General features: G+C 43.0%; 3 protein-coding genes across 4 annotated transcripts in view; 2 read left to right on the top strand and 1 right to left on the bottom strand.

The window, feature by feature from the left end:
• Window positions 1-4387: 4387 nt before the first annotated feature.
• LOC139386836 (SURP and G-patch domain-containing protein 1-like) lies at window positions 4388-11920 on the bottom strand. Of its 2 annotated transcripts, XM_071132684.1 has the most exons (14): window positions 11827-11920; window positions 11009-11180; window positions 10769-10878; window positions 10336-10602; window positions 10006-10129; window positions 9786-9889; window positions 9150-9273; window positions 8600-8967; window positions 7349-7455; window positions 6909-7086; window positions 6133-6239; window positions 5860-6005; window positions 5555-5684; window positions 4388-5466 (listed from the first exon to the last, which is right to left on the bottom strand). In XM_071132684.1, exons 1-14 carry the CDS (start codon window positions 11843-11845, stop codon window positions 5440-5442), a joined length of 1983 nt encoding a protein of 660 aa, XP_070988785.1. In that variant the 5' UTR covers window positions 11846-11920; the 3' UTR covers window positions 4388-5439. The 2 variants fall into 2 exon arrangements, with proteins under 2 accessions (XP_070988785.1, XP_070988786.1); XM_071132685.1 differs by lacking the exons at window positions 8600-8967; window positions 9150-9273 and having other exon boundaries at window positions 11827-11910.
• Window positions 11299-16288, top strand: LOC139386837 (E3 ubiquitin-protein ligase RNF126-like). The gene is made up of 9 exons (XM_071132686.1): window positions 11299-12085; window positions 13319-13377; window positions 13564-13624; window positions 13743-13981; window positions 14205-14273; window positions 14380-14449; window positions 14551-14644; window positions 15037-15152; window positions 15274-16288. The coding sequence occupies exons 1-9, from the start codon at window positions 12011-12013 to the stop codon at window positions 15424-15426; spliced, it is 936 nt and encodes a 311-aa protein (XP_070988787.1). The 5' UTR covers window positions 11299-12010; the 3' UTR covers window positions 15427-16288.
• A 4510-nt stretch (window positions 16289-20798) lies between these two features.
• LOC139386498 (potassium/sodium hyperpolarization-activated cyclic nucleotide-gated channel 2-like) overlaps window positions 20799-27806 on the top strand; it is a 73635-nt gene continuing 66627 nt past the window's right edge. The window contains exon 1 of the mRNA XM_071132071.1: window positions 20799-21967. Coding sequence (XP_070988172.1) covers window positions 20799-21967 — 1169 coding nt within the window. The remainder of the gene's footprint in view (window positions 21968-27806) is intronic.

Raw genomic sequence — 27806 nt, 5'->3', positions numbered from 1 at the left:
ATTAAGGTACCTGAGGATCGATTAGAAATGTTGTTTGACTTGTTTGGACAAAGTTTACCGGTAACCTTTGGGATTCCTTTGTCTGCATGTTGAACAAGTGGAAAGGGTGGATTACTGAATCAAACGCGCCAACTAAACTGACTTTTTTGGGATATAAAAAAGGACTTTATCGAACAAAACAACCATTTGTTGTGTAGCTGGAACCCTTGGGATTCAAAAGGTAAGTGATTTATTTTAACGCTATTTCTGATTTTTGTGAAGCCTCTGCTGGTTTGAAAAATGTTTTTAATGCTGGGCGTTGTCCTCAGATCATCGCATGGTATGCTTTCGCCGTAAAGCCTTTTTGAAATCTGACAATGCAGTTGGATTAACAAGAAGTTAAGCTTTTAAACAATGTAAGACACTTGTATTTTCATGAATGTTTAATATTACAATTTTTGTATTTTAAGTTTTGCACTCTGCAATTTCATGTTGTCGCAGTGGAACGCTAGCGGTACACCGATCCCAATTAAACAGATCTAAATATATGTATGTGGGAACTCCTTCAAGACTGTTGGAAAAGCATTCCAGGTGAGGGAATGCCAAGAGTGTGTAAAGCTGTCATCAAGGCAAAGGGTGCCAACTTTGAAGAATCTCAAATATATTTAGATCTGTTTAACACTTTTGAGGTTAATACATGATTCCATATGTGTTATTTCATTGTGTTGACTATTCACTATTATTGTTATTGTGTTCACTATTATTCTACAATGTAAAAATAAGGAAAAACCCTTGAATGAGTAGGTGTGTCCAAACTTTTGACTGATACTGTATACAGTTGAAGTCGGAATTTTACATACACTTAGGTTGGAGTCATTAAAACTAGTTTTTCAACCACTCCACAAACTTCTTGTTAACAAACTATAGTTTGGCAAGTCGGTTAGGACATCTACTTTGTGCATAACACAAGTAATTTTTCCAACAATTGTTTACAGACAGATTATTTCACTTATTATTCACTGTATCACAATTCCAGTGGGTCAGTAGTTTACATACACTAAATTGACTGTGCCTTTAAACAGTTTAGGAAATTCCAGAAAATTATGTCATGGCTATAGAAGCTTCTGATAGGCTAATTTACATAATTTGAGTCAATTGGAGGTGTATCTGTGGATGTATTTCAAGGCCTACCTTCAAACTCAGTGCCTCTTTGCTTGACATCATGGGAAAATCAAAATAAATCAGCCAAGACCTCAGAAACAATTGGAGACCTCCACAAGTCTGGTTCATCCTTGGGAGCAATTTCAAAATGCCTGAAGGTACCATGTTCATCTGTACAAACAATAGTACGCAAGTATAAACACCATGGGACCACGCAGCCGTCATACCGCTCAGGAAGGAGATGCGTTCTGTCTCCTAGAGGTGAACGTACTTTGGTGAGAAAAGTGCAAATCAATCCCAGAACAACAGCAAAGACCTTGTGAAGATGCTGGAGGAAACCGGTACAAAAGTATCTATATCCACAGTAAAACGAGTCCTATATCGACATATTCTGAAAGGCCGCTCAGCAAGGAAGAAGCCACTGCTCCAAAACCGCCATAAAAAAGCCAGACCATGGTTTGCAACTGCACATGGGACAAAGATCGTACTTTTTGGATAAATATCCTCTGGTCTGTTGAAACAAAAAGAGAACGGTTTGGCCATAATGACCATCGTCATATTTGGAGGAACAAGGGGGAGGCTTGCAAGCCAAGAACACCATCCCCACCGTGAAGCACGGGGGTGGAAGCATCATGTTGTGGGGTGCTTTGCTGCAGGAGGGACTGGTGCACTTCACAAAATAGATGGTAGGAAAATTTGGTTGATATATTGAAGCAACATCTCAAGACATCAGTCAGGAAGTTAAAGCTTGGTCGCAATTGGGTCTTCCAAATGGACAATGACCCCAAGCATACTTCCAAAGTTGTGGCAAAATGGCCTAAGGACAACAAAGGCAAGGTATTGGAGTGGCCATCACAAAGCCCTGACCTCAATCCCATAGAACATTTGAGGGTATAACTGAAAAAGCGTGTGCGAGCAAGGAGGCCTACAAACCTGACTAAGTTACACCAGGTCTGTCAAGAGGAATGGGCCAAAATTCACTCAACTTATTGTGGGAAGCTTGTGGAAGGCTCCCCAAAACGTTTGACCCAAGTTAAACAGTTGAAAGGCAATGCTACCAAATACCAATTGAGTGTATGTAAACTTCTGACCCACTGGGAATGTGCTGAAAGAAATTAAAGCTGAAATAAATAATTCTCTCTATTATTATTCTGACATTACACATTCTTAAAATAAAAAGTGGTGATCCTAACTGACCTAAAACAGAGTTTTACTTGGATTAAATGTCAGGAATTGTGTAAAACTCAGATTAAATGTATTTGGTTGTGAATGTAAACTTCCGACTTCAACTATATTTATTAAACAGGCCAAATCTGAGAAGGCATGGGCCCCTTTGCCCCATATGGGCATGACGCCTCTGGATGAGGTTACAGGTTTTCGAGGACAACAAGGGTTATCAACTCTTCAAACCCCAGGATAAGATGGGCATCAGGGCCACGTTCAGTAGATTCCTTATTCTACATGTCTTAGGCATGTTTGTTCTACATGGTATATTTCTATTTGAATGTTTAAAATGTTGCCTACTGCTGAACGCGACCCAGGTGTACCTCTATTACACATTATAAACTGGGTGGTTCGAGCCTTGAGTGCTGATTGGCTCACGGCCATGGTATTTCAGACCGTATTCCATGGGTATGACAAAACATTTATTTTTACTGCTCTAATTACGTTGGTAACTAGTTTATAAAAGCAATAAGGCACCTTTGGGGCTTATGATATATGGCCAATATACCACGGCTAAGGGCTGTGTCCAGATACTCCGCGTGGCGCATAAGAACAGCCCTTAGCAGTGGTATATTGGCCATATAACAAACCTCCTCGGGCCTTATTACTTAATTATACAACATTTATTTAAACAATTTCTCATTTCACCCCTACAATGCTGTACAATAATGTAAATGTGCTACTTGCAAGTACAAACTTGCTATTTGCTCGTTGAAAGAAACAAGTGTTTTAGACATACTGTGTAATGGACATTCAGTTTATCTTGTAAATAAATATATTTATCTGATCAACACTGTGGAATTGGAGTTTACACAAATTTAAATCTTAGACTAAAATCTGTTTTTCCACAAGTCAACACCAGAGGGAACTGATCAGCTACAAAAATACTCCACTACTACACAATCAAGATATACTGAACAAAAATATAAACGCAACATGTAAAGTGTTGGTCCCATGTTTCATTTAAAATATCTCATAAATGTTCCATATGCACAAAAAGCTTATTTTTCTTACATTTTGTGCACAAATGTTTTCATCCCTGTTAGTGAGCATTTTTCCTTTGCCGAGATAATCCATCCACTTGACAGGTGTGGAGTATCAAGAAGCTGTTTAAACAGTGTGATCATTACACAGGTGCACCTTATGCTGGGGCCAATAAAAGGCCACTTTTTGTCACACAACACCACTGATGTCTCATGTCTTGAGGGAGCATGCAATTGGCATGCTGACTGCAGTAATGTCCACCTGAGCTGTTGCCAGACAATTGAATATCAATCTATCTACCATAAGCCGCCTCCAACATTGTTTTAGAGAATTTGGCAGTATGTCCAACTGGCCTCACAACCGCAGACGTTGTGTATGGCGTCGTATGGACGAGCGGTTTGCTGATGGCAATGTTGTGAAGAGTGCCCCATGGTGTTGATGGGGTTATGGTATGAGCAGGCATAAACTATGGACAACGAACATAATTCTATTTTATCAATGGCAATTTGAATGCATAGAGATAGCGTTATGAGATCCTGAGGACCAACGTCGTGCCATCACCTCATGTTTCACCATAATGCACAACCTCATGTCACAAGGATCTGCACAAAATTCCGGCAAGCCGAAAATGTCCCACTTCTTCCATGGCCAACATCCATACCAGAAATGTCACCCATTGAGCATGTTTGGGATGCGCTGGATCGACGTGTACGGCAGGGTGTTCCAGTTCCCGCCAATATCCATCAACTTCGCACTGCCATTGAAGAGTGGGACAATATTCAACAATCAACAGCCTGAGCAACTCTATGCGAAAGAGATGTGTCGCTGCATGAGTCGAATGAATGGTGGTCACTCCAGATACTGACTGGTTCTCATCCACACCCCTATCTTTTTTTTAAGGTATCTGTGACTAACAGATGCATATCTGTAGTCCCAGTCATGTGAAATCCATCCAATAGGGCCTAATGCATTTATTTCAATTGACTGATAAATTGTAACTCAGTAAAATGTTTGAAATTGTTGCCTGTTGCATTTATAGTTTTGTTCAGTGTATATATTTTTATTGTTTGCAGTGAAGCATTTTACACCATTTGTTGCATTTACAATGTACAACAACCATAGCAAAACCATGTACAGAAATAACTAATTTCAAAGCCATTCATTACCTTCAAACTGATTTAAAAAAATCTTCATTAAAATTGTTTGTGTAGTTGTGTAAAGTACTTAATTAAGTAAAAAGTATTTAAAGTACTACATAAGTATCTGTACTAGTATATATATGTATATATATATTTCTGACAACTTCTACTACATTCTTAAATAAAATAATGTACTTTTTACTCCATACAGTCTCCATGACACCCAAAAGTACTCATTACATTTTGAATGCTTAGCAAGCAGGACAGGAACATTGTGAAATTCACACTTACCAAGAGAACATCCCTGGTCTTCCCTTCTGCCTCTGATCTGATGGACTCACTAAACAGACATGCATTGTTTGTAAATTATGTCTTGAGTGTTGGAGTGTGCCCCTGGCTACTTGTAAAAAAAACCCTAAACAATTACATTACTTTAGCAATTACATTTACTTAAGTATATTTAAAACCAAATATTTTTAGACTTTTACGCTTATAGTATTTTACTGGGTGAATTTCACTTCAGTCCTTTTCTATTAAGGTATCTTTACTTTTACTCAAGTATGACAATCAAGTACTTATTCCACCACTATTTATGTATGTGTGTGTGTGTAGGTTGTTCTGTGTTATGAGTCATGACTGTGAAATCAGATCATGATAGCGAGCCATCACAACGCTACCCTAGCCGTCTGATTGATCAAATAGGAAACTTTCATTCTGCAGTTCAGTAAGAACATCAACTGACTCTTAGAAAACTTTAGATCAGACAAATCTATCCTTAATCTCCAGCTTAAACAGTTTATCACCAACCATACAATTCCACACAATCTAGAGGAGATTACTTGAACTGAGTGTCCTACAGTTTGTTTCCACAACAAAGAGATATCAATACGCCACTGTTGGTTGTTCAAAAAATGAAAAGTCGACGAAGTCAGCCAAGCTTCAGACCTCTTCTTCAGTAGTATGGCCTCCTCGGGTTGTTCTGAGAAAAAAGACAGGCGTATTACTCCAAACTCTTGCCGATGCAAGGTCATCTAAACAGAACAGCTTACATGTTATGTAGTAGTTACCAGTGGGTTAGGCCTGAAGCGGTAGGCCAGCATCATCCTCTTTCTGAAAGCATCATACTCATCGTCCTGTCCTGAGAGCACAGAGGGCCGGTCCACGCCAAACCCTGCCCCGTCAACAGCCGTGGTTCCCCTGGAACAAACACACCACATCAGCTGGCTAGGTGTATGTCTGTGTGTGTGTGTGTGTGTGTGTGTAGAAGACCTTGTATCAGACAATAGTGTGTGTACTCATGTGAAGTGTTTGTGTCCATGTCCGAGTACAAATGTGTATACTATGTGTCTGTGAGTATTGGACAGCCCCCAACCTGTGGACCGGAGTCTTGATGCCCTGTCCGCCAGAGCCAAGCCCATCGCCCTCCTTCCAGCCCATCTTCATGAGCATCTGGAAACCAAGGTTCTCCACCGTCAGCTTAAACTCCTTATACTCCGAGTAGTCTGGGTTACGGCCCTCCTGCAGAACACAAGGCAAGAACATGAGAATAGAATGTGTTTCACAGGTAATTCCTTTTGGGCAGAGGCTAGACAACAAAGGGGTCAAGGACCAAGTGGTGAAGAGAACAGATGGGGAGTGGACCGACCTTGAGTGCCTTGAAGGTCTCCATAAACTTCTCCAGCTCCTCCGGAGGTAGGAAGTCACCAATGAAGTGCTTCCCCTTTCCCATGTCAGTCAGCGACTCCGCCCACTCTGGAGGAAGACACAAGCAGCCATTTACATAAACACCAAATCACTTCAGGGCCGTGGCCAGCAGAACACAATGTATTGGAACTTTCAGATTAAACGTGGCCCAGGTTATTATGACAGAGTTCATCTCAGAGTAGATTAATGAATTATAGTAGTAACAAACTGATCTTTTGAAGAATGAAATCTCACATTCAAATGGACGTGAAGTTGAAAAACGTTGACAATTCCCTTCATATTCATCATCTCCAGCACCACCCCAACATTAACATTTCTATGTTTTGTAGCAAAACAGATAGAGGAATATAAGTGTTTCCAATGTCATCATTGGTGTGCATCGTGTCATTTTAACCAAGTAATGAGGAGGCATTGCCTACTAATTGGTTGATGTCATTGTAAACACTTATCTTTTTAACTACAGAACATTAAAATGCACAATGTTGGGGTGGTGCTGGAGATGATGAATGTGAAGGTGGATTTCTTTTTTTTAAATCCCTTGGAGCCCTTTCACTTGAACAGAAGCAAATCGTTCCACATTGCAGCTGACTTGAAAGGCGAGTTGAGACCGACTGATCTACAAATCACCTTGCATCATAAATAACTACTCAATATGATTTGTAGATCAGTCAGTCAGTCATAATTTACCCATGATACATCACACTTCATGAATCTTACCACGTGTTTTCTCCATCTCCATGTGCCGGAGGCGGTGCTCCCAGGTGCCAGCCTGCTGGTCCACCTCCTCGTCACTGTCGTACTCGTGGGAGTGGTCCTGCACCGCCTTCTCCCACATCACCCGCATCTCCGCCATCGCACGCTTATGCTTCATGATCATGTCAAACATCTCCTGCATCTGCGGTGGGAACACAGACACACCACACACACGCATGTGCAGGCCGGACACACACCTCAGGCAAGGTTTCAGGGACAGATTGCAAGGTGGCTGAGAACAAACGCAACCAAGCCCATCTGATTTTGTTAAAGGTTTGAAGTATGCTATGCACCCCCATACCAAACCAAGGATTAACACCGCCCAGTCCCCGACAATTCAAACTGGGAAAGTACAATGTGCTGCCATAGTCTATTGTGCTGTCTGTCTGTCAGTCATGTAGTACCTCCTGTTGCTCTTTGAGCTGTTTCTTCTGGTCATCTGAGAGCTCAGTCACTCCCACCAGGCCCATAGGCTTTCCCTTCTTGTAGCCCAGATCCCTCAGTTCATTAACTGAAACACACACACCACAAACACAGGACATACCTTACAAACACTGTTTTTAGTCTTATACTATAACGTCTGTCTCTGTGTGTGTTATACAAGAGAGGCTGAACATACACTGAATGGACAAAAAAAAATCAGGAACACCTGCTCTTTTTATGAGAGACTGACCAGGTGAAAGCTATGATTCCTTATTGATGTCACTTGTTCAATCCACTTCAATCAGTGTAGACGAAGGGGAGAAGACAGGTTAAAGACGAAGGGGAGAAGACAGGTTAAAGACGAAGAGGAGAAGACAGGTTAAAGACGAAGGGGAGAAGACAGGTTAAAGACGAAGGGGAGAAGACAGGTTAAAGACGAAGGGGAGAAGACAGGTTAAAGACGAAGGGGAGGAGACAGGTTAAAGACGAAGGGGAGAAGACAGGTTAAAGACGAAGGGGAGAAGACAGGTTAAAGACGAAGGGGAGAAGACAGGTTAAAGACGAAGGGGAGAAGACAGGTTAAAGACGAAGGGGAGGAGACAGGTTAAAGACGAAGGGGAGAAGACAGGTTAAAGACGAAGGGGAGAAGACAGGTTAAAGACGAAGGGGAGAAGACAGGTTAAAGACGAAGGGGAGAAGACAGGTTAAAGACGAAGGGGAGAAGACAGGTTAAAGACGAAGGGGAGGAGACAGGTTAAAGACGAAGAGGAGGAGACAGGTTAGAGACGAAGGGGAGGAGACAGGTTAAAGACGAAGGGGAAGAGACAGGTTAAAGATGAAGGGGAGAAGTCAGGTTAAATTAGGAGTGTGCCATTCAGAGGGTGAATGGGCAAGACAAAAGATTTCAGTGCCTTTGAACAGGGTATGGTAGTAGGTGCCAGGCACACTGGTTTCAGGGTGTCAATAACTGCAAGGCTGCTGGGTTTTTCATGTGCGACAGTTTCCCGTTTGTATCAAGAATGGTCCACAACCCAAAGGACATCCAGCCAACTGACACAACTGTGGGAAGCATTGGAGTCAACATGGGTCAGCATCCCAGTGGAACGCTTGACACCTTGTAGAGTCCATGCCCCAACAAATTGAGGCTGTTCTGTGGGCAAAGGGAGGTGTAACTCAGTATTTGGATTGTGTTCCTAATGTTTTGTACACTCCGTGTATGTGTGTTTGATTACCAGAGAGACACGGGCTGGGCTCTGGCTCCTCCTCCTTGGGGATGATGATGGGTTGCAGTGACAGATCCACCTTGTCGTCCTCCGACCCCCAGCGGCTCTTCCTCTTCCTCTTCACCACGGGCGGACCTGACACTTCCTGTTTTATCCCCAGACCCGGCTCCAGCTTTACTTGACCCACCAGGTAGGGGTAGTGAGGGGGCGGAGGAGGGGGAGGATAGGTCAGGGGAGGGGCGGCCGGTCTCTTGAGCTCCACCCCAGGCTCCTGCTTAATCATTGGAGGGGGGCTCTGGGCATTTTTGGCCTGGCGGTACTCCTCCACCTTCTCCTTGTAGAAACGGTGGGCGGGGCTTTGGAGGTCATATAGAAAACTGAGAAAAGGAAGAAGAAATATGCTGTCTTTTGTGGTACTTTATCCAATTTACATGTTAGCATTACTTACTTAATTTTATTCAAAGCTTATGACAAATCAATGTATTTTTAAGCAACAATAAAATACAATTGGATGAATACATTAAACGCTCTCGTTACAATATCTGAGACTGTCACTAACCTGAAGGTGGGGTTTTCCTGGTTGTGCTGGGCTGCGATGGCTTCCACCTCGGGGCCACCATCGGCCACAAACATGGCCAGCTTCTCAGCCACCCTCTGTGTCTCCTCGTCCACTGGGGGGGAGACTTTAAGCAGCCTATCAGTACTGGGGCTCAACTCACACTACTACCGTACCGTACTCAACTGGCCCTCAAACACCCGCCTACAGCCAGTAGGGGATAAGAAGAGGGGGGAAGGAGGAGGAGGAGCAGGGGGACACGGTGGTGATTGGGGAAGTGGATTGTATGGATTTGATAATGGAATACAGACCTAATCTTAAAATTGGTGAACAAATAACACCATGAAACGTTGTGGGTAATCATAATGTGTCGTGAATGACTTGTATCATGGTTAAAGTATTCAATAAATCATTGTGTATCTTCTATCCTCATCGTTTTTGTTTTAATGGTTACTTTCAACATCAACTAAAACTCTCCAAGGAGGGCAATTATATTTATCTCACATATGACTCATTCACATGTATAAATATAGATTACTGATTAAAAGAACACCATCAGTCTTTGAGAGAGTGAGGAACTGTGTGTGGTAGAGAGAGAGAGACAGAGAGTGAGAGAGAAACTGATATAGGTAATCTTACCATGAGAACGTGATGGTGTCTCATGTTTTGAGTGATCCTTTCGGAGTTCAGCAACTCTCTTTCGGTAATAAAGATAATCCCGGCTGTTATTATCATACAAGAATCTGTAAGGTGGAGGTAAAAGATCTTTATATCAGGACTAAAAGAGGCACCATTACATACACAATATACTAGCTATAGATTTAACATGCTGTTAGTAGCTACATCCATACAGACTTACGAGAAAACAGGGTTGTCCTTGTAGTCCTCTTTGGCCTTCCTCTCTAGCTCAGGCCCTCCCTCAGCCACAAAGGCCGCCATCTTGTCCAGAATAAGTCGTGTGTCTCGGTCTTCTGGGGGAAAGACTTTAAGAGGACTATGAGTACATTACCTTTACTCTACTGTAGAAGGCTATGAGAATTCAGGCAAAGCATTAGTCTCAGGAAGCAGCTACTCTGCAACTGAAATACACAGTCAATGACATGGGTGAAACGACAACATGTAGAATAGGACAGAATCTGACTTGGCTCCTGGCAGTTCTTTGATATTTAAAAACACAGATCATGATTACCTTTGATTTCTAGGAAGCTTGAGTCATCAACTTCCTCATCATCATCATCATCATCATCATCTTCATCTGGGGAGCTGAATATGCTAGGTCTTTGGGGACGAAGTGGGTTCTTCTTGGACTGGGAGTAGTTCTTAAACTGGTTCAGCATGCTGCTGATCCCTAGACCGGGGCGCTTGCCGATGAGAATGCTCTTCATCTGGGGCTGAGACACTCCTGACGACGGACTGGGGGTGGATGAGGACGGGGCTTTGGTGTCACTACTGGAGCCTGTAGAGGGTACACAACTGGGTTAATCTCACATTCATTGTTTAATGAATCGAGAAGAAAAAAGTAATTAATAAATTATTATTGTGTTATTACCATTTTATTTAATCATTTCTGTACCATTAAAATAAAGTTCTATTGAAACCAATTAAAGAGCTCGCTATCTCACCAGAGTCAGAGCTGGGTTTGTCCTTCTGAAGCTTCATAAACTGCTGCAAGAAGCTTCCATCGTTCACATACTTGTTGTTGTTCGAAGAGTGTCCCTGTAAACTGTGTAAACTGTGGGGATAAGAAGTCAAAATCAATGGCTACAGTCAAGTGGGCCAGAATCAAGTACTTCCAGCAGGGATTGAGCAGAGTTTTGATGAGAGGTATTTGTAGTGTTTCAGAAGACTAGGATATACTGTACCTTGGTGGCAGTGGCTTGTTGGGAGTCTGAAGGCTCTTTTTCTTGGCCTGCTCTGCCATCTTAGCCTCGATCTCCCGCTTCTTCTGGGCGATCAGCTCCTCCTGACGGAGAATGTTCACACTCATCCTGTTCTTCTGGGCTGGCCGGAACTTGTTGTTCCAACCTCCTCTCCCTGCAGTGGCAATAAAACAAACAGTGGAAGAGTTGGGTGCAGTTGTTATTGGTGTCCTACTACCAATAATGTTAGTCACAAGAGGTGATCTCGTTTGTAATTGCTCTAGCTATCTTCGTGAATATTTTAGTAAAAGTCGTATGTGACTAGCTATCTATATATTATGAAGAGTGAACTACCCTGAATGATGTAGACATGTCAGGGACTATATCTTGCTGCATTGAGGATGTCTCCATTCCCTTTGATTATCTTTGTTGCCACAGACTTGAGAAGCAGCCAGCAGGCCAGGGTTGGTAAAACATGTTTTTCTAAAACTGGCTAGTTAGCTCGCTACAAGGTGGCATCAAGACGTTAGCAATAAATAGCTAAAATACCAAACTACAACTAATTATGTAATGAATTTGACATTATGTGGTTGATTCTGATTGTGGTTACCGATTTTTTTGATGAATTTTGATGTATCAACAACTACAAATCCTGTTGATGGGCGGTGGTAACTAACGTTAGCTAGCTAAGTAGCTAACGCGTTAGTTATGTAGTTAACTAGCGCAAATAACCACATTTCATGAGGCAAGAGTTTATTGTTAAGCATTTTAAAATAGTTACTATATTAAGGTATGCCATTTAAATTATTTCGAGCGTTTACCTGTATCTCCGGACTCCATAGTTGCAGCTAACCAGATCTGTATTCCCTGATACGAGCTATCTGTTGCTAAGCTAGGTAGCGCTTCGCTAGTTTCCGCTTCCTGTTCGTCTCGCAAATCGATTAATTTTGTTGTTTGTCGCTACCCGTACACGTTCCCTCTCGGTTGCTGGTAGAGAATCCGAAGATGGCTGAAGCTCCCCCACGGCCCTGCCGGTTTTTCTGTCACCGATGTTCAGCAGAGATCAACCCTCGTCTCCCGGTAAGCATTCCAGAGAGGTTTTTGTTGTTCACGAAAGGAAACCATGGCCAGCTAAGTGGGGTTTGTATTATTTTATCCACGATTTCCTCTGGCTGAAGCATGACAGCTAGCTAACGTTAGCTTGTAGCTAGTGGAACGTTCACGTTGCCAATCATTTGACAGCTATAGTTTCGTTTGCATTCTAGCCAGCTACCAAAATAGCTTGTAGTTTGCCTGTTAGGATGTTTCGAGATCATGCCTCTGTGACTTGTTGGATTAGCTAAGGAGTTACGCATGTTTTACAGTGACAGCGTGTCTGTCTCTTTTTATGATATGAGACCTGTTCATGATAATGACAGCTTGCCGGCCCATAGCACCTCCAAAGGTAGATAGCTACCTAACTTTTAAAGCGGAAATCAGCAGTTGAAACAATAACAAAGCGACTCTCCACCACTGTTTCATGTCTGGAGAAATGTAGCCACTCTCAAATTCAAAGCTATAGATGCAAGAAATTACCATCCATGATATCAAATAATAGTTTAACCATGCCTTTAGGATAAATAGTATTTTTTTTTACATTTACTTTGTTTACAAACAGTGGATTAAATAAGATTATATTTTGGGCTCTGATGGGGTAGGACAGTTGAACTAAGCTCATAATGCATTATAAGTTATATTCTTCAAGAATCAATGGGTACATATAATTCATTTATACATCCACAAATGGATGTAGCAACTGCTGATTACCCCTTTAAGCTATGATCTCACAAAGTGTGACTTTCAAAAAACACAATCATTAGGCTATGTACACCACCAACTCATTTCCATAGCTGCAACAACCTGTTTTAACATGCCTGTTGTTGTATGGTCATTCATAGGAAGCTTCTTGAATTGTACAGTGCAGTAGCTTTCAGATATCTACCTGCATGGAGAGCCTTTGCAAAGAGCTAATGGTACTCAACGATCTCTCAATAGCAATGGATTGAATGGATCATCAGCTATTGTTAAAATGATCAACTCTGGGAATGGAGCTACAGCGGGTCAAAGTGTGAGGTCAATAGCTAACTTGTTTGATTTTGAATTCAAGCCACAACTGGTTGAAGCTATCTAACAATCTTAATTCCCAGGTACCTACATAGGCAAGGTTGTTGTTTTGTTTTGCTTCAGATCAAATGAAAACATTCAAGTTTATGAGACTGACAGATGACAATTATGATTATGTTATAAATTAGATGTATCTCTGCTTTCCTGCAGGAGTACACATGTCCGCGGTGTGAATCTGGCTTCATTGAAGAGCTATCAGTGGAGAGAAGGTAGCCTACAGTATCATCTGCCTGTCTATCAGAGTTTAAAGCCCTTTCAGCAGCACTTCTCCTTTGACAATGCTATATGTGTCTGGGAAACAGGCTGTCGGTGTTTAGGCTCATTTCTATCACATTGGTTCATAGTTGAAGATAAGATAAGAACCTGCCATTTTTTTGTGTTTTATTTATTTCCAGCACTGAAAATGGGTCCACATCCACTGCCTCCACCAGCGATCAGAACCGTCCGACTTTTGAGGTTAGTGACACAGAACTCCTTTGTTCCTCAACTCAACAGTTGGTCCTCATGAACTCATGCACCTTGGTTGGACTGCAAGTTAGTGACAGTATATGTTTCACTCTTTGTCCTTCCTAAGAGTATGGACCACCAGCACATGTTTACATTTCCGCCCGGATACGGCCAGTTCGCTCTGGGGATTTTTGATGAGAATTTTGACCTCCGAGCGGGGCTGCCAGCAGAAGACAACCGCGAGACGGAGAACCGACGGGAACGGGAGATGGCGTCACGGCAACGGTACAGCGCTCGGCAACCACAGGGACGACACATGCCACGGCGACCGGGACAGAGACACGAAGGAGTGCCCACATTAGAGGGGTAAGGAACACTTTCCAGCTTGCTTGCCCAATGAAACATTGTTTGCCCTGTAGGAAAGAGAGGAAAAAGGAATTATGAAAAGAATTCATACACTACTTGTGTAGTGACATGACTCAGTTTTCTTCAGGAATCATTCAGGAAGTCAAATCAAATTTTATTTGTCACATGCGCCGATTAGTGAAATGCTTAAGTGACTGAGATATTTCTCATTGTCCCTCTGCAGAATCATCCAGCAGCTAGTGAATGGAATCATAGCACCCACAGCCATGCCGAACATTGCAATGGGACCATGGTATGTGCACAGTGTTATTATATAATTACCAGGAAAATCGATGTTGTGTCTGTAAACGTACTAGTTACTGTGTGTTTCTAGTCATTTCTTGGAATTCTCTTGATAGGGGCATGCTACACTCAAATCCAATGGACTACGCTTGGGGTGCCAATGGACTTGATTCTATCATTACCCAGGTATACCCAAATCCTCTAACACTTCACAAGGGATTCAATTACAAATTCTGGTGACACATTTGCACAATCTAATGAAACAACTTTACCTTTCTCCTCTGTAGTTATTAAATCAGTTTGAGAACACTGGTCCTCCTCCTGCTGACAGAGAGAGGATAAAGAACCTGCCCAGCATCCAGATCACAGAGGAACATGTGGGTGAGTCAACAACAACAACTTTTCACAGTCCCTCCAGGATTCTGGGATCATATTTTTTTGGGTGCAAAAGCAACAATTCCCTGCATATTATGCAAGGGCTTGCAAATTTAACCAATCACTGCACCATTTCCACATAAAGTCAAATAATCGCATATTATCGCATTACAGAAAGAGGGCTCGCAATTTCAACCAATCACTGCACATCTACTGTATAATATGCTTCAATCAAGCCACACGTCAACAAACTTTTCCCCATGTCAGCGCATTGTCACGACAAATTGGACAAAATCATTGCATTTTGCCATGCAAAATATCAGAATTGCCACAGCAAAATCAAGTGGAAATTTGGAGGGACTGATCACTCAACCACAAAATATTGTATTTTATTGCAGGTTCCAGTTTAGAATGTTCTGTGTGCAAGGAAGACTACAGTGTAGGGGAGACTGTGAGGCAACTTCCGTGCAATCACCTGTTTCACAATGACTGCATAGTACCATGGCTGGAACAGGTATGTGCGTTTTCACCTTCGTTTAATTCCTTTTAAATGCAGTGGTTTGCATGTTAATGTGTTCTCATTGTCAAAGCTATAAGCTGAACCTCGTTTCTGTGACAATCTCTCCCTCCCTCAGCACGACACATGTCCAGTGTGCAGAAAGAGCCTCAGTGGACAGAACACAGCCACGGACCCCCCGGGACTTTCAGGAATGAACTTCTCCCCTTCCTCCTCTTCCTCATCCTCTTCCAGCTCCCCCAGTAACGAGAACGCTGCCAACAACTCCTAGATCTCCGTCACCATCATACCTCGATCACACCACCTGCACACAAACAACACCTCACCCCCACCCCAGGCAGACTTTCACCCCCACTCTACCACTGGCTCAGGAGAGTCTGGAGGGCCGCCCCTCTCAGTGCTCTCTTTAAGGCCCACTGGGAGAAGCTACTGGGGAGATGACTCTACTCTGGAGGTGAAACGATAAACACAATATGGACTATGAGACGTTATTTTTAGTTTATTTTATCCCCTTTCTATTGTGAACTTTGAACACACGATCATTCCTTCCCATGTGTGAGGACTGGAGTGGATGCCGTCACCAGTATTGTTGCGATGCTTCTGTAAAAGGGGAGAGTGAAGATGAAACTGGAGAAGGATCCGAACAGGTTGTGGTGTATAATAGTATCCACGTTTGAACCGCAGTGGACTGCGACTTGACTGAGACATTGCCATGTCTTTTTGCCATAAGATGGGGACACATTTTATATTTAAAAGAGAAAGTGTTAAGTTTTTTATTTTATTTTTATTTTTTACTCAACTGTGGTGGTACAGACTTCCATGCTGAAGGAGAGAGATATGTGTACATAGAGGTATTCATATTTAAGAACATTAACAAGCAGGTCAGTCACTGTACAGCCAACTGAAGAATACAGAGAGAACTAAGAGAGAACTGAGTGTATGCATCTGATTTTAGAATTATTTATTTGCACTTTTCTGTTGCACTACATTCTGTTTGGTTTCAGGATTGGGAATTTGGGGAAACTACAACTGAACAAAAATGTTATTGCATCTCTGAACTTTTACTCATTAATTTTAATGCTCATATTGTGATTCTCACATTAAAGTCTCAATTTATCAGCATTTTTCCAAAATGTTTGTATTCTCTAATTTCTTGTAGGCTACTATCAAAAGTGGCAAACATTCTCACTCAGTTTCCTCGAATGTCCCATACAATGAATTTCAGTTCAATACATGTTTATATACCTATTCTATTGTAAGTTAATCATTTGTTAGGGTAAAATAATAATACAACACCAAACCTGGACTATACTGCAGTTTTGATGATAGCGCTACACTATGACAGTAAGTAAGTAGAACATGGATTTATTCTGGACAATTCTAGAACGTTCTGCTGTGTGAATTTTTTTTTGAATGGTGAAATATGAGGTGTCTGGAATTATCTGCCTTGTTCTAATACTTTAGAAATGCACCCTTCCTTCCTTCCCTTGTACAACATTCTCACTAATTATCCCCGATGGGAGAGGTGAAGTGCTACAGTAGCACTCAGCTCAGTAGTTAGTTACTTCAAGGAAGGTAGGTAGGAACTAGGAACGGTGGAATTCTGAAGTATTTAAACCGGGCGCTGAACAATAAGCAGGGGCTGAAAACCATTATGTGAAACGATTATATACTATCGGCTAAGTGGTGCCATGCTGATTAGTAATCACCTAATAACCCAATCAACACAGTTTAATTATGAGCACAGCATAGGAGCCAATCATAGTTCTGCTCCCTCAGGAGCCCTGTCCTGAAGGAGGAAATGGAGAGAGAATTCTGTCTCAGTCTCTGGAGGCAGACGGCCGTGGTACACTTCTCACTGTCTCAGGCAGCAGGCTCTGGACATAGATGGCCGTGGTACACTTCTCACTGTCTCAGGCAGCAGGCTCTGGAGACAGACGGCCGTGGTACACTTCTCACTGTCTCAGGCAACAGGCTCTGGAGACAGACGGCCGTGGTACACTTCTCACTGTCTCAGGCAGCAGGCTCTGGAGACAGACGGCCGTGGTACACTTCTCACTGTCTCAGGCAGCAGGCTCTGGAGACAGATGGCCGTGGTACACTTCTCACTGTCTCAGGCAGCAGGCTCTGGACATAGATGGCCGTGGTACACTTCTCACTGTCTCAGGCAGCAGGCTCTGGAGACAGATGGCCGTGGTACACTTCTCACTGTCTCAGGCAGCAGGCTCTGGAGACAGATGGCCGTGGTACACTTCTCACTGTCTCAGGCAGCAGGCTCTGGAGACAGACGGCCGTGGTACACTTCTCACTGTCTCAGGCAGCAGGCTCTGGAGACAGATGGCCGTTGTACACTTCTCACTGTCTCAGGCAGCAGGCTTTGGAGACAGACGGCCGTGGTACACTTCTCACTGTCTCAGGCAGCAGGCTCTGGAGACAGATGGCCGTTGTACACTTCTCACTGTCTCAGGCAGCAGGCTCTGGAGACAGATGGCCGTTGTACACTTCTCACTGTCTCAGGCAGCAGGCTCTGGAGACAGATGGCCGTGGTACACTTCTCACTCTCAGGCAGCAGGCTCTGGAGACAGATGGCCGTTGTACACTTCTCACTCTCAGGCAGCAGGCTCTGGAGACAGATGGCCGTTGTACACTTCTCACTGTCTCAGGCAGCAGGCTCTGGAGACAGATGGCCGTTGTACACTTCTCACTCTCAGGCAGCAGGCTCTGGAGACAGATGGCCGTTGTACACTTCTCACTGTCTCAGGCAGCAGTCTCTGGAGACAGATGGCCGTTGTACACTTCTCACCCTGCTATGCACACTCCATTTCACTACTCATATTTTATCGCCTTTTCAAATATGGTACCTGATGTTGTTCTATTAATTCTTTATGTGCATCGTAGGAAGATGGAGGGTGTGTTCTGTGTAGTCCAGCCTAACTATTCCCCTAACCCCTACGCCTAGGGTTAGGGGAATGGATCATTGGAACATTGAAGGGGCCAATGTCACTGAAGGGATCATTAGAACATTTCAATGTGTTTCATCCCAAGCAATGTGCCGATAGTTAAGGTTCAAGCATGTTTTAGTCTGTGTGGCCCCTACCCAAGTCATGTACAGTCAGGTCCAAAAGTATTGGCATGCTTGATAAAGATCAGCAAAAAAACTATATAAAATAAATAATACAAATAATGAGCTACAAAACATGGGGAAATTATATTATTTTATACTAATACAATTGTTCAGAGAAAAATATTTTGTTTAACAAGTAATACTTTTTGGGGGGATAAACGGCATTGGCACTTGGATTAGGTCAGATGACATGAAATGTATGTTCTACTCTGTTCTAGTCTATGTGGGGCCCTCACCCAAGTCATGTCCTTATCAGTCCTGCTGGTGAGACTCATCAGTGTCACTGGACCTTCTCTCTCGACTGCTGCAGCCCTATCAGCCTAAACACATTAGGACCCATTTAGAGCTGCCTTGTCTTTGTGTGTGTGTGTGTGTGTGTGTGTGTGGGGGAGAGAAAATAAGAGAGGGGAGAAAGGGGTGGGGGAGAGAACCAAAACAGAGAAAGAGACCACCTGGCTTTGTTGATTAGCTTTCTGAGAACAACAGGCGGTTACTGTGTATCTTTCACTAAACCTTCTGTGCATGACTAACCCCAATTTTAACCTAAAGGGTTAGAGGGTTGAACGAATAACTGACCCTGTGTAAGTGGTTATAGCTGCAACTTCAAATTCTCATACAGCAATGATGAATGTTGACACTGCCAGTATACGCTGCTCTCAGGTTAGTTCCACCAGACCACCCAACAGCAGCATCTGTTCAACCAGCCTGTCTCTCTCTGGGATTCCTCGTAGCTCGTTGGACCTCGTCCAAGATCAATTAGCCTTTTTTATATTTTGGAACTGGAACTCTGCCTTTTATGCAAATGAACCCAGAGCATCATTCTTCTAATGTGTCATCATACCAGGAAGTGGAATTGAGGCAGGCAGCCTCTGCAGAGCGAGAGACACACTCTATCTGCCAGCTCAGACTGGACCCGGCATCTCACTGTGAAAAGGTAAGAGACCTGCGGCAAGGAGACTCAGAACAGTCACGACAACCCCATTGACCCCTGGGAAACGTAGTTTAACATTGCTGCATGGATGTTTAAGACAAGTTCAGTGATTGCAGACAACCTCTGAATGTCATTGACACAGACTGTGTGCAATCAGCGTCCGTGATTCTGGAGGCTGTGTGTGTGCGTGTGTGCGTGTGTGTGTGTGTGTGCGCGTGTGTGTGTGTCCTCATGTAGGTCTCACTGGTTCAGTGGACAAGGTAAAATATCAGATCATATATACAGTTTGGCCTGGATTATCATGTGTATGACGTAGATATGGTTGAAATAGGACTTGGCAATAAAAAAATACTAGGCACGTTTTTCCTAACCAAATGCATCCTTGTCCTATATCAGATCCAACAGTGTGTCTGGGACTTTGGGTCCTTTGTCAGGGCTGTTCGTACGTATCCTACTGCTGGTCTGATTTGATTCAGTTGATTCAATTTCAGTATGCTCACCGGTTGTGAATGCTTGGGTACACTTAGTGATGGATTAAACATTGTTTCTGTCCTGTAAAGGGGTCCTGAAATAAGCATGTGGTTACAAAAAGTTACATGTACCTGTTGATGGAGGTAACAGCAGACTAGAACCGGAGATAGAATGGAACCCTACCAGCAAGAATAATTTGGTGCTTGCCTGCACACATTACTGTATCTGTTCTCTAATATTTTAATCTAACTTTTGGGTGACAACAATTCCAAAACATAATTTGATCCTTATTACAGTCCCATTTGGATTCTTGGAATGTTTGGTGTAAATTGAAAGCTCTATCTTTGAGGAGAATCTTTGATGAAAATCCAAACAGTTTGATTCAAGGACATGATGCTTATAAAAGGTCCATTTCGATAGTTGTGGCCTCCTCCCTTCATATCTTCATTGTCATCCCCTGATATGGAAAAATGCCACAGGGGAGAGTATGGTGGATGCCTATTGGAAAGTTACTGTTGCTGTGGAAGTTTACCTGCTCAGCTATTTCACATCAGTGCAGATGATGAGGTAAAGGAAACAGACTATTGCTTTGAGATCTCATTCTCTGTATTCCACCTGTATGGACAGTAGAGGGCGCTAAACACGCCTGTTTGACATCTTGTCATTGAAAACACCCTCTAAAAAATGACATCATTGCTTCATTACTTTCATGCCGTTTTAATTGAGCGTTTGAAAGCTGTATGAGTCATTGACCCTACCTGATTTCACATGAATTTAGATGATATCTTGTTGAATATTTTGGGAGTTGGATTGATTAGAATGTAATTGAAAGTTAATTTAATAAGGCAATAGGTTTACATTAGCCTGTGATTTGCTGAATGGGACTTAATCACAGAGCAACTGCCACTAAACGTGTTATTAGATGTGATAAAATATAAACAATGGGGAAGTGAAGCTTACATGATCTCTGAAAGTGAGTACAGATACCTACTCTTGTAGTTTGCAAAGAAGTCACGTCCACCCCCTTCTCTCTCTCCTTTCTCTCTCTCCACTCTCTCTCCCCCACTCATCTGTCCTGATCGGTTTTCACTAAAGATAATTGGAGGCAACATTTGATATGGACAAGAATGAGGTTTCACCAGGCTCATCTGCTGCGACCATGAAAAAGAAGGCGGCAGGCGGTAGCGGATGTAGCCACATCAGCGCGCCCAAGGCTGCCACGTCCAATTTTACGAGAAGCAAAAGCAGCAATTGTGTTGAGTCTGCCCCCGCTGCAGCTGCCAGCCAGAGCGCCCCGAATGTGAAGCAGCCCGGCGTGGCCAGTAACGCTGTCATAGACGGTGCGGAGGACGGTGAGGACGAGTCCAAGTTTCAGTATCCGCGGCTGCGCCGAACCGGGGGGAGCGGCAGTGGCGGTGGTGGTGGAGGCGGTAGTATCAGGATGAAGAACTTTACGCCAGGAGGGGGAGCCGCGGCCACGGCTACCAGAAAGAACTCCACCAACAACGAGCCCATCCTACTGCAAACAGAGGGTGCGCCTGCTGCTACTAAGCCCACTGTAGCATCCAAAGCGACTGATACCACAACCTGTCCGGGAGATGCTGCCGGGCGCTGCGAGACCAACAGAGCGGCAGGGGCGGAGGCGTCTGGAGCAGCGGTCGCAGTAGAGGTTTTAAACGCGAAAGCAGGTGATGCTTGTAACAACAGCACCGCTCCAATTTCAAGAATGAAGTGCAACAAAAACGGAGAATGCAGGAGGGACTCCGGCACCGGGAGCCTGCGCTCGATCATCTCCAACAAGACTGCCGGGGCGGGGAGGGCCGAGGACGCGTCCCTTAGGCGTGGTGCCTGTAACTCAGCCAGGGCCAGCATGGATGGCTCCGCGACAGGCTCCATGACGCAGGGCCATGGGGAAGGTAGCGCAAACCCCAGCGTCACCCCTGTTTCCACCGGCGTCCCCGAGAAAAAGGACTCCAGGGTGTCCTTCTCCAACGCGCCAAGCAGGAAAGCCTCCTCATCGCTGCACGGATCGACCCAGACCCAGACGACCCAGCAGCCTAGAAACTCTGTCACCTTCCAGAAGCCGGAGGATGGACCCCAGATCCAGGCCGAGGATGCCGATGCTGACGGAAGCACCTTCATGCAACGACAATTCAGTGCCATGCTGCAGCCTGGAGTTAACAAATTCTCCTTACGCATGTATGGGAGTCAAAAGGCGGTGGAGAGGGAGCAAGAGCGGGTTAAATCAGCGGGCAATTGGATTATCCACCCCTACAGTGATTTCAGGTAAAAAAAATTATGCTATGTATGTATGTGCATGTTGACAATGTCATGGAGGGCCTTGGTTTGGCCCCATAGTCTCATCAACAAGTTATACTGAGAATCCAGGAGCCCAGCTGTAGAATGCTATTGTCATTGTACTTTGTGCAACACATCCATTGTCATTAGTTATTATAAAATATACATTTACCCCTTTTGTTCCACAAGTTCTGGCTGGTATTTTAGCCAATACATGTATATCACATTTTCATGAATGAAGCCCATCTATGCAGTGATTTTCATTAAACAAGGGGCCATTGACAAAGCAGGTTTTTTAGAAATGCTTTTTAGAGGATTTCAAAGACAACCCGCGCGCAAAGCTCTCTGCATAGGCTTTATGAATAACGATGATATCGTGCCCTTTCAAGGTTGTAAACACTAGGTAGTCTGTTGAATATCCTGGATACTAAACCAAGCCTCGCGTTTGTTTCATTCCGTGAACAAATTCGCATCGATCGCATTCAGAATAATAGGCGAATCTTGGCCCACAATCATTAAATTCCGTAAATTACTAGGCTATTTACCGTGGGGCTAGATTAAAAATGATTTGTTTTTGTTTCGAGTCGAGGTTAGCCTAGTAGCCTATGGCTGTCGGCCAGATCCTTGGCTGATAGGACTGCCGGGGTGTGTGATGCACTCAGTAATTGAATGTCACCTTGAGCCAAGCGTGCTAAAACCTCAAGCATGCTCATTCGATACATATCCGCCTCTATTACTCTATGACTCCCCGGATCAGGCATTTTAATGAGGGGTTTGCTTTGCCCGTTCATCACGGTTTTATCAGCGATAAGGCTACTTGACTTCTCTCGCCTTTTGTCACAATATAGGGGTTCTCTCGCGTTTGAGAGGGTCATGTTGATTATGAAATGCTTTATTTTCGTGAAATGGGCCCTGTCTCTGAGTGATATGCCATTGTTTACATGGTCGTGAAATTGCATCTTTGCGTCACTGGATTTCTTGATAGACACATGGGCGCTACCTTCCCTCTTTCAGCACCACTCGTCACAAGTGGACAGCTCCCGCCTATTCGAAAGTGGAGCCGGCAGAAGGATCAACTCTGTAGCTAGCTTACTTTCGATTCACAAATCACACCTCGTGCTGTTTTTCGACTCCGCTCATCTTAACGAATGGAATCAAATAATGTTGACTCAGTACAAGACATATAATACTAGGGCCTAGGAGACCTGGGCGCAAAGTAACAATTACACACTGTAACCTGACTACGTTTCTAGGACATACCAGACGTTTATAATTCAACCCGAAAGTGGTGGAAGGTAACATTTTACAATTAACCCCGTAGGCGGTAGTCTTCAATGGTAAACAGTTGGGGTAATTTAAACATGTTCGGATGTTAAATTGATATTTGGATATAAATACACTAAATTGCCACTTTTTTCATAATTTCAATCGAGTCATATTGACTAAAAACGGAGTAGCCATGTTTTAGAGCCATTCTCTTAGCTGTACTGGCAAACTTGATGTAAATAAGTGCTATTTTATATCATTATTTAAATGTCTCTACATACCATATAAAATACCATTGCATTTTAGGTAATAGGTTAATTGTAACAAATGTTACAATGTACCCCCCATTACAAATCTGAGTCTAATCCGAGTATTGTGACAAAATACAACAATAATTATTGTCATCAACTATACCAATCAAAATACCTATTCTATCTGATAAAAAATGATATGATTAGATACATGTTTCACAGGTCAATAATCAAAAAAAGGAGGTGACAAGAATATTTAGAATTTGTCCTGTCAATATATATATTTTGAATGTATGGATTTAAGCAACATTTCCTAGGCATGAATATACACTAACCAATTATACGCACATTAAATAACTATTTTCTAAGGGGCTTCTAAGGAGTTATTTAGTTGTTACTTTGTGCCCCGTGTTGCTTTGTGCCATGGTCTCCCCTATCCAATAACTCTTGAGTGTACACACACTAAGAACACCTGCTCTTTCCATAACATAGACTGACCAGGTGAATCCAGGTGAAAGTTATATGATCCCTTATTGATGTCACTTGTTTATTCCATTTAAATCAGTGTAGATGAAGGGAAGGAGACAGGTTAAAAAATGATTTTTAAGACATGAGACAATTAGGACATGGATTGTGTCCGTGTGACATTCAGAGGGTGAATGGGAAAGACAAAACATTTAAGAGCTTTTAAACAGGGTCTGGTAGTAGGTGCCAGGTGTACCGGTTTGTGTCAAGAGCTGCAATGCTCAACAGTTTCCCATGTATTTCAAGAATGGTCCACCACCCATAGGACATCCAGCCAGCTTGACACAACTGTGGGAAGCATTGGAGTCAACATGGGCCAGCATCCCTGTGGAACGCTTTCAACACCATGTAGAGTCCATGCCCCGACGAACTGATGCTGTTCTGAGGGCAAAAGCAGGTGCGGGTGGGGGGGATACAACTCAATATTAGAAAAGTGTTCCTAATATTTGGTAAACTCAGTGCATGTAATTTGAGCATATAGTTTTCAGGAGAGTTATGCAACACAATAAATACAAGTCTCATAGGAGTTGGCATGCCATAGTTCTCACAAATAACATGACTAGCAGGGTTTATTCACACCTTGTTGCTTCAGTCGCAGTGTAATGACTCAGCGTTGCACCTGCAGTGAGCCCTCTCTGACTGTGTGGATCTGAACACTCACTAGCCTACCTCTCCCCTCTGCCTCTACCTCTACCTCTCCCTCCCCTCTACCTCTCCCTCTCCTCTGCCTCTACCTCTCCCTCTCCTCTGCCTCTGCCTCTGCCTCTACCTCTCCCCTTTACCTCTCCCCTCTATCTCTACCTCTACCATTGCTCTCTACCTCTCCCCTCTGCCTCTACCTCTCCCCTCTGCCTCTCCCCTCTACCTCTACCATTACTCTCTACCTCTACCTCTCCCCTCTACCTCTACCTCTCCCATCTGCCTCTACCTATACCATTACTCTCTACCTCTACCTCTCCCCTCTGCCTCTACCTCTCCCTTCTACCTCTACCTCTCCCCTCTACCTCTGACTGTCATCAGCAGCACCCAACCATTTAACCTGCTCTTTACACCTCAGCTAAATGGATTGTATGTACTGCCAGTTGAGAAATCATTTGACTAAACTAAATCAAAAGAAGAAGAAAAGTACGATGAAACAAAGATACATTCTATAAAGAATGATAGTAAAAAGCTTTGGAGGACCTTAAATACAATTTTGGGCAAAAATAAGATGGTTCAATTCACAAAATGTTTTATTCTGTAAAGTGAGTGTGGAAGAGGTGAACAACGATTGTTGTCTATCAACAATGACAAGCCACCTGTGTCTGACAACTTGGATGGAAAATGTCTCAGGATGATAGCGGACTACAGTGCTTTCAGAAAGAATTCACATCCCTTGACTTTTCCCACATTTCGTTGTGTTACAGCCTACATTTAAAATGGATTAAATTGAGATGTATGGTCACTGACCTACAAACAATACCCTGTAATGTCAAAGTGGAATGATGTTTTTTTTTTACATTTTTTGCAAATGAATTAAACGTGGAAAGCTGAAATGTCTTGAGTCAGTAAGTATTCAACCCCTTTGTTATGGCAAGCCTAAATACGTTCAGGAGTAAAAATTTACTTAACAAGTCGTATAATAAGTTGCATGGACTGTGTGCAATAATAGTGTTTAATATGATTTTTGAATGAGTTCCTCAGTGCTTGTAAGTAAGTATTTCACTGTAAGGTCTACTACACCTGTTGTATTCAGCGCAAGTGACAAATAAAATGTGATTTGATTTGATCTCTCTATCCTCAGTCAAGCTACCCCATCTCTGTATCCTCAGTCGAGCAGTGAATTTAAAACTCTAAGACCAGGAAGGTTTTTCAATGCCTCGCAAAGAAGGGCACCTATTGGTAGATGGGTAAAAAAAAAACAGACATTGAATATCTCTTTGAGCATGGTGAAGTTATTAATTCACCTTTGGATGGTGCATCCATACACCCAGTCACTACAAAGATACATGTGTCCTTCCTAACTCAGTTGCCGGAGAGGATGGAAACCGCTCAGAGATTTCACCATGAGGCCAATGGTGACTTTAAAACAGTTACAGAGTTTAATTGCTGTGGATCAACAACATTGTAGTTACTCCACAATACTAACCTAATTGACAGAGTGAAAAGAAGGAAGCCTGTACAGAATAAACGTATTATAAAAACATGCATCCTGTTAGCAACAAGGAACTAAAGTAATACAGCAAAGAATATGGTGAATCAATTAACTTTTTGTCCTGAATACAAAGTGTTATGTTTGGTGTAAATCCAATACAACACATTACTGAGTACCCATCTCCACATTTTCAAGCTTAGTGGTGGCTGCATCACATTATGGATATGCTTTTAATCATTAAGGACTGGGGAGTTTGAGGATAAAAAATAAATGGAATGGAGCTATGCACAGGCAAAATCCTAGAGGAAAACCTAGTTCAATCTGCTTTCCACTAGACGCTGGGAGATGAATTCGCCTTCCAGTAGGAAATTACCTTAAAACAAGGCCAAATATACACTGGAGTTGCGTACAGAGAAGACAGTAAATGTACCCGAGTGTCCGAGTTACAGTTTTGATTTAAATCTGCTTGAAAATCTATGTCAAAACTTGAAAATGGTTGTCTAGCAATGATAAACAACAAATTTGACAGAGCTTGAAGAATTTTGTGAAGAATAATGGGCAAATATTTTACAATCCAAGTGTGCAAATCTCTCAGAGATTTACCCAGAAAGATTCACAGCTGTAATCTCTACCGAAGGTGATTCTAACATGTACAGTTGAAGTCGGAAGTTTACATACACTTAGGTTGGAGTCATTAAAATTAGTTTTTCAACCACTCCACAAATTTCTTGTTAACAAACTATAGTTTTGGCAAGTCGGCTAGGACATCTACTTTGTGCATGACACAGGTAATTTTTCCAACAATTGTTTACAGACAGATTATTTCACTTATAATTCACTGTTTCACAATTCCAGTTGGTCAGAAGTTTACACACACTAAGTTGACTGTGCCTTTAAACAGCATGAGAAATTCCAGAAAATGATGTCATGGCTATTGAAGCTTCTGATAGGCTAAGTGACATCATTTGAGTCAATTGGAGGTGTACCTGTGGATGTATTTCAAGGCCTACCTTCAAACTCAGTGCCTCTTTGCTTGACATCATGGGAAATTCAAAAGAATTCAGCCAAGACCTAAAAAAAAAAATTGTAGACCTCCACAAGTCTGGTTCATCCTTGGGAGCAATTTCCAAACGCCTGAAGGTACCACGTTCATCTGTACAAACAATAGTACGCAAGTATAAACACCATGGGACCACACAGCCGTCATACCGCTCAGGAAGGAGCGTTCTCTCTCCTAGAGTTGAATGTACTTTGGTGAGAAAAGTGCAAATCAATCCCAGAACAACATCAAAGGACCCTGTGAAGATGCTGGAGGAAACAGGTACAAAAGCATCTATATCCAAAGTAAAACGAGTCCTACATCAACATAACCTGAAAGGCCGCTCAGCAAGGAAGAAGCCACTGCTCCAAAACCACAATAAAAAAGCCAGACTACGGTTTGCAACTGCACATGGGGACACCGATCATACTTTTTGGAGAAATGTCCTCTGGTCTGATGAAACAAAAATAGAACTGTTTGGCCATAATGACCATCGTTATGTTTGGAGGAACAAGGGGGGGGGGGGGGCTTGCAAACCGAAGAACACCATCCCAACCGTGAAGCACGGGGGTGGCAGCATCATGTTGTGGGGGTGTTTTGCTGGTGCACTTC

This window comes from Oncorhynchus clarkii, chromosome 28 (genome assembly GCF_045791955.1).
Source record: "Oncorhynchus clarkii lewisi isolate Uvic-CL-2024 chromosome 28, UVic_Ocla_1.0, whole genome shotgun sequence".
In the NCBI taxonomy this organism is placed as follows: Eukaryota; Metazoa; Chordata; class Actinopteri; order Salmoniformes; family Salmonidae; genus Oncorhynchus; species Oncorhynchus clarkii.
The sequence above is the reverse complement of the archived record's forward strand: the minus strand, read 5'-3'. Positions and strand labels throughout refer to the sequence as shown.

Bases quoted from the DNA above. Each gene is read 5' to 3' on its own strand.
- LOC139386836 (XM_071132684.1), bottom strand. The intron at 7,456-8,599 runs GTAATCAAACAC...TGTGTGTTTCAG, and splicing joins GCCCAGCCCGTGTCTCTCTG to TTAATGAACTGAGGGATCTG. The intron at 5,467-5,554 runs GTAACTACTACA...CTTTTTTCTCAG, and splicing joins GCTTCAGGCCTAACCCACTG to AACAACCCGAGGAGGCCATA.
- LOC139386837 (XM_071132686.1), top strand. From the start codon at position 12,011: ATGGCTGAAGCTCCCCCACGGCCCTGCCGGTTTTTCTGTCACCGATGT. The intron at 13,982-14,204 runs GTAAGGAACACT...GTCCCTCTGCAG, and splicing joins GGAGTGCCCACATTAGAGGG to AATCATCCAGCAGCTAGTGA. The intron at 14,274-14,379 runs GTATGTGCACAG...TTCTCTTGATAG, and splicing joins AACATTGCAATGGGACCATG to GGGCATGCTACACTCAAATC.